The sequence below is a fragment of the Sinocyclocheilus anshuiensis genome, unplaced genomic scaffold (genome assembly GCF_001515605.1).
Source record: "Sinocyclocheilus anshuiensis isolate Anshui unplaced genomic scaffold, SAMN03320099.WGS_v1.1 scaffold1543, whole genome shotgun sequence".
Lineage (NCBI taxonomy): Eukaryota > Metazoa > Chordata > Actinopteri > Cypriniformes > Cyprinidae > Sinocyclocheilus > Sinocyclocheilus anshuiensis.
The window spans coordinates 35,725-42,811 of NW_015551074.1; the positions used below are offsets into that span (position 1 = coordinate 35,725).

Below are 7,087 nucleotides of genomic sequence, written 5' to 3' on the forward strand. Positions count from 1 at the left end.
TGTAGTTTAGCTTTATGAGGGTGAGTACATTAACAGCAAATTTGCATTTTTGGGCGAACTATCCTGTTAAAACGATGAGGAAAAAACACTTAAAATATCTTCTTTTATGTTCCACAGATGAAAGAAAGTTCTGTAGGTTTGTAATTGATATTTTTGGATGAAGTATCTCTTAAATCGGTGCTCAAAGATTCAAAGGTTTTGGTTCAGTCTTGTTTTTCAGCATCATCTGCGCTGACCAGCGCTTCCTTCGGTCTGTAGCGATGGCTCATGTTTTCATAAATCACGTCTTCTGATGCCGGTGAGGACGTGTCCGTGATCTTTGCTGTCATGTCTGGTTTTTTGGGCTCTGGCTCAGATGTTGAGGTGTTGTTCTCTGCGTCTGCGGCTCCTGCAGGACGCTGTCGGACCGCAGCGTATTCACTGGTCAGCGAGGCGATGCCCCTGATCTCTCCTGACGGCGGGTCAGCGTTTGTGAAGTCGATGGAGGAATAATGAAGAGATTCAGGTGCACTCGGTGCCGTGGATGACCGCATGCCTTTATTGGCGTAAACAAACTCACTGTCATTATCCAGAGAAACGGCCTGATGGAGAAGAAACGGCAAAATGAGTGAAGAAGATCTGCTGCACGACTGTCTATAATGTCTTTGAGGATGAATAACTCACTGTCAGAATGAGTCCAGATCTGTCGTCTTGTCTGGATTCTGAAGGTTTTTCTTTCCTTCTTCTGAAAAACATGTTTTCAGATCTTTGAAAAATTGATGCTTACATAAAATCTCAATCAGACTCACAAATCCTCCTTGTGATGAAGCTAAAAGCAGGTAAAGTCTCAGAACAATGTGTGATCCAGGATTATTATCGTTAACTAAAACTAAAACCATAGAAAAATGTTAAGTAAAAAAAAAACTAGTTTCAGAGGCAAACTTTCTCATTTTCATTTTGTACTAAGATAACTAAAACTGAAATAAAAATTACTAAAAACTATATAGACATTTAAAAACGATGTGTGTGTGTGTGTGTGTGCGTGTGTGTATATATATATATGTATATGTATATATATGTTTTCTTATTCCTCAAAGGGCATTTGTTCCCACCGTTCATAGCAGAGCATCACGATGCACACGATCATCATCACTGACGCACCGACAGCAGCTCCGAGCAGCACCGACGGATGATGGAAACCTGGAAAACAGTGTTTTGTTGCTCAGAGGTTGGTCTTTCATAGTTCAGGAGATCTCACTGAAACTCATTTAACAATCTCAGATGTGAAATTTATATTATTAAGTTGGCTTGAAAAAAGCCAATTTACTTAAATCCAATTTAAACTTCTTCTTCTGAGACCAAATTTTCTCCTCCTAGACTTTTAAAGCTACAACCACCAAACTCGGGTCAGACCTTCAGACTGGTCTGACTGGTCTTAGAAAAATGTTAAGTAAAAAAAAAACTAGTTTCAGAGGCAAACTTTCTCATTTTCATTTTGTACTAAGATAACTAAAACTGAAATAAAAATTACTAAAAACTATATAGACATTTAAAAACGATGTGTGTGTGTGTGTGCGTGTGTGTATATATATATATGTATATGTATATATATGTTTTCTTATTCCTCAAAGGGCATTTGTTCCCACCGTTCATAGCAGAGCATCACGATGCACACGATCATCATCACTGACGCACCGACAGCAGCTCCGAGCAGCACCGACGGATGATGGAAACCTGGAAAACAGTGTTTTGTTGCTCAGAGGTTGGTCTTTCATAGTTCAGGAGATCTCACTGAAACTCATTTAACAATCTCAGATGTGAAATTTATATTATTAAGTTGGCTTGAAAAAAGCCAATTTACTTAAATCCAATTTAAACTTCTTCTTCTGAGACCAAATTTTCTCCTCCTAGACTTTTAAAGCTACAACCACCAAACTCGGGTCAGACCTTCAGACTGGTCTGACTCGGGTTGCTATATCTTTTCTAACTGGTCCGGCTTACGGTTTTCGTAAACCAGATTATCAAAACCACCTAAAATCCCATAGACTTTCATTGAGGGGATGAAAACTTTTATACAATAAGACTTATGGTGTATTTAAGCTGTCTATTCCTATAGCAAAGCTTAACAACTCCCTACTGAAAAAAAACAGCTAAAACCAGCCTATGCTGATTGACTGCTTTGGCTGGTCTCCCAAGCTGGTTTTAAAGTGGTTTTGGCCATTTTTTTAGCAGGCCAGGCTGGTCTTAGCTGTTTTTTTACTGAATCAACTTGTTTTAGCTAGATTAGCATATAAACATGATAACAACATGCTATTCATTTGCTAATCATGCTAACAACATTCTAGTAACATGCTAATCATGCTAAAAAGGCCAACACCATGTTAGTAACGGGCTAATCATGCTAGTAACATGCTAATCATGCTAGTAAATTGCTAATCATGTTAACATGCTAGTAAATTGCTAATCATGCTAGAAACATGTTAGAAAAACTTGTTAAACATGCTAGCATCATGCTAGTAACATGATAATCATGCTAGTATCATGTTAATCGTGCTAGAATCATGCTAGCAACATGCTAGTAACTTGCTAATGCTAACAACATTGTAGTAACTTGCTAATCATGCTAGAAACATAACAAAATGCTAGTAATTTGCTAATCATGCTAACAACATGCTAGTAACTTGCTAATCATGCTAGGAACATGTTAACAAAATGTTAGTAACTTGTTAATGCTAGAAACATGCTAGCAACTTGTTAAACATGTTAGAAGCAGGCTAGAAACATGCTAATCATGCTACAATCATGCTAGTAACATGTTAATCATGCTAGCAACATGCTAGTAAACTTGCTAATCATGTTAACAAAATGATAACACCATGGTACTAACTTGCTAATCATTCTAGAATAATGATAGTAACATGCTAATCATGCTAGCAACATGCTAGTAACTTACTGATCATGCTAGAAACATGCTAGTAACTTGATAATCACGCTAACAAAATGCTAACACCATGCTAGTAACATGTTAATCATGCTAGAATCATGTTAGCAACATGTTAGTAACTTGCTAATTATTATAACAACATGCTAGTAACATGCTAATCATGTTAGAAACATGCTAGTAACTTACTAATCGTGTTAAAAAAATGATAACATCATGCTAGTAACATGCTAGTAACTTTTTAATCATGCTAACAAAATGTTAACACCATGCTAGTAACATGCTAATCATGTTAGAAACAAGCTAGTAACTTACTAATCGCGTTAAAAAAATGATAACATCATGCTAGTAACATGCTAGTAACTTTTTAATCATGCTAACAAAATGTTAACACCATGCTAGTAACATGCTAATCATGTTAGAAACAAGCTAGTAACTTACTAATCGCGTTAAAAAAATGATAACATCATGCTAGTAACATGCTAGTAACTTTTTAATCATGCTAACAAAATGTTAACACCATGCTAGTAACATGCTAATCATGCTAAAAACATGTTAGCAACATGTTAGTCATGCTAGAAACAGCCTATCAACCACCCCAGGTCCCCTAGCACTATGGTTTATACCTATCTGTTTTTCTGATAGACTGTATTGCCTTGAAAACATTCAAACTTTAATCTTTAAAACTATTTTGACTTTCAAACTACCTAACCCTAACTACAAACAGCTTTTAAAACTTTTTAAAACTTTCTAGCTAGGCTTTTTCAAGCCAACTTAAAGTTTGTCTACAAACTTTTCCTCACTGATGGAGGTTTCTGTAGAGTTAGCGAGCACATGTCCGGACAGACGCCACTCTAGTGTAGGGCGGGGATTCCCATGAGCCTCACAGACACACGCCATTACACTGCTTCGGCTGCAAGAGCTGGAGATTTTGGGTGCAACTGAAAGAGAAAATATAATCGTTATGATACAGAAGATCTTGATGGTCTCTACAGTGTAAAACATGTTCAGAATTTGAATGATAAAACACTAAAAACATACGTTTCATATGTATATAAAAAATGTTAATTGGTTAACAGCAATTTCCTTTACTATATACAGTGAAAAAGGGTTGTGTTGATCGTAGAGACCATTGGTGGCAATGGCTGTACGATCTACTTAGGCTCATGATGGTTTTGGGAAACGCAGCCCAGGACATTTCATGTATTTAAATTTATTTGTATTACAGTACACATTTGTAATGATGAAGTTGCAATTAAGTACATTTAAAATAAATTAATTTTAAATGTAATATTGAATTAATGTTCATTTTGTATCACTGAGATACTATCATAGTTTTTATTTTTTATATTTTTCATTTTAGTTAAAGTTTTAGTAATTTTGTTGTGTTTGTCTTTTTTAGAAGTTTTAGTTTTTAATTATCTCTACATTGTAAAATGGTCTCTACAGTGTAAAAATTTTTCTTAATTTTAATGGTAAAACACTAAAAATGTCATGGTAAAACCATGTTAATTGTTTAAAAGCAAGTTCCCTTACTATATACAGTGAAAAATAATAAATCTAACAGCACATTTCATGTAATTTTTCAGTAAAATATTGTTAAATTTACAGTTTTTAGAGGTGAAAAAGAACATGTAATCTTTTTTAATTTTATTTGAATGTAATTTAATTTATAATTCTGTGTTTAATGATGGTTAGTACATCAGTAAGTTGGCATATTAACAGCAACCTTTTTTTCCTGTAAACATCACAGCTTGTTTCTTTTTTACAGTGTAGACAGAAACTGTAACTGCTTTAGGTTTTTTCTAACACTTAATAGAAACTGCTGAACATCTTATTTTGGACAAAAATGAATACGTTCATGACAAAAACAGAAAAAAACCCTACTGAAAGCTAATAGAGTGCAGAAGTAGAAAAGAGGAACAAAAACATTGGCCAAAACACTGTTTAATGTGAAGCACCAAATGCTGCCAGTTGCCACAGAAAATAGGCATGCAGCCTGTGCACAACTGACTGTATAGTCAATCACCATCAACCTGTTTACCATTGTCGCCATACTCTGTGATGCACACACCATGTAAGATATTACACCATATAGCATGCTGTAGTGTAGTTTATATGATAAAATTGTCTTCAACTTAAGCTATATATAAGGTTTAAGTCATTTAAACATACTTTTGTGTTTTTTGCAACATTTTTTAGTAGTCTTTTCAGTGCTGAAAGTCATATTTTGACTGTGTGAAAGAAATTATGCTTTTCTTGCATGCTTTTATGGTAAAATTGCATTTAATTTCACTATAAACAATGCACTTTGCATTCAAATGCAATGCGGTCTAGAGCATTATTATGTGTTTGCTGCAATTACTGCAGTTAATATTCACAGTATTTACGTTATCAAGGATCAGATTAAGTGATTGCAGTGCAGTAATCTGAGGTTTGTCTTTTTACTCACACTGAACATCCAGTTGAATTGTTGAATTGTGTTGTCCATGCTGGTTTTGAGCTTTACAGCCATACCGTGCGTTGTGTTTAGGGTTTGTCACAATGTCGGTGTGATTATATTAGAGATTACCAAGTACTTGCACTGGACAGCCAGCATATTACCAACTATTCACACTAGATGTCCAGAAGATCACCAAGTACTCACACTGGACTCTCAGTAGATTACCAAGTACTCACACTGGACGTCCACACGATTATTAAGTACTCACACTGGATGTTCAGCAGATTTACAAGTACTCTCATTGGATGCCACAGTATTTAGTATAATTTTTTCAAATTTTTTAAAATAATAGTAAAGACATCAACTATAAAATAACGCTAATGGAGGTGTTTAAAATATATATTAGCAATTAGTTAAGACTCGTAATACTCACACTGGACATCCAGCAGCACTGATGAGTTCTGTGTGCCGTGTTTGTTCTCAGCTGTACAGTAGTATCGTCCACTGTGTGTTGAGTCGGTGTTGTTGATGGTCAGCTTTGATCCGGTCTGAACTGGATTCAGAGGTCTTTCAGCGTCTCTGTACCAGGTGTAGTTCACCGCTGGGTTTGCATCACTGCTGCAGATCAGAGTCACTGGCTCGCCCTCCATCACTGAGCTGGAGGGAAACGCTGACAATGATGTGTTTTTTGGGGCATCTGAGGAAAAAAAAAGATGTAGAATGTGTGATTTAACAGTTCAGGATTTGAAAGGCTGCAGGTTTAAACCTCTCTATTTTACAAGTTTCAGATGCTGGCAACTTGTTGAAGCATTTGTTCAAACATCTACAGCAGGCCACAACACTAACAAAACACCATATGTCTGTATTTTTCCCTGTTACTTGTTCACTTCACACTAACTGTGTGTAGAAGTTTAAGTCTACTGTGCTAAAACAACACAAACACAGTAAGATATATGATGAGAATTTGTAGTATATGTTATTGTCTAAGTTTGTCATGCAATCGGACAGAGACTGTCTTTCATTTGTCTAGACTAAACAGTCTGAATTGAGACGCACTGGACCATCTGAACTGAATGTCCTGCAGATTACAGAGTACTTGCACTGGACATCCAGACGATTACCAAGTACTTGCACTGGACATCTGGTAGATTGCCAAGAACTTGCACTAGATGCCCAGAAGATTACAAGTACTCATGCCAGACACTCAAGTAGATTTTACACTAGAAGTCCAGAAGATTACCCAAGTACTCACACTGGACGCCCAGAAGTTAACCAAGTTAACCAGCTGGATGGCCAGCAAATTACCAAGTACTTGCACTGGACATCTGGTAGATTGCCAAGAACTTGCACTAGATGCCCAGAAGATTACAAGTACTCATGCTGGACACCCAGCAAATTACCAAGTATTCTCACTAGACGTCCAGCAGATTACCAAGTACTAGCACTGGACATCTAGAAGATTACCAAGTATTCGCACTTGTATGCTCAGAAGATTTCCTGGACGTTCAGCAGATTACTTGCACTGGACGTCCACAAGAGTAACAAGTACTCACACTGGACATCTCGAAGATTACCAAGTACTTCCACTGGATGTTCACAAGATTACTAAATACTCACAGTGGATGCTCAGCAGATTTACAAGTACTCTCACTAGATGTCACAGTATTTAGTATTATGACTATTTTTCAGATTTTTAAATAATAGTAAAGACATCAACTATAAAA

General features: G+C 36.2%; 1 protein-coding gene across 1 annotated transcript in view; it reads right to left on the reverse strand.

The window, feature by feature from the left end:
* Positions 1 to 203: 203 nt before the first annotated feature.
* Positions 204 to 7,087, reverse strand: part of LOC107662229 (myelin-associated glycoprotein-like) — a 15,480-nt gene continuing 8,596 nt past the window's right edge. Inside the window, exons 8-12 of the mRNA XM_016452168.1 lie at positions 5,797 to 6,060; positions 3,724 to 3,861; positions 1,092 to 1,179; positions 664 to 724; positions 204 to 581 (exon numbers count right to left, since the gene is read on the reverse strand). Of these exons, the coding sequence (XP_016307654.1) occupies positions 204 to 581; positions 664 to 724; positions 1,092 to 1,179; positions 3,724 to 3,861; positions 5,797 to 6,060 (929 nt within the window). The remainder of the gene's footprint in view (positions 582 to 663; positions 725 to 1,091; positions 1,180 to 3,723; positions 3,862 to 5,796; positions 6,061 to 7,087) is intronic.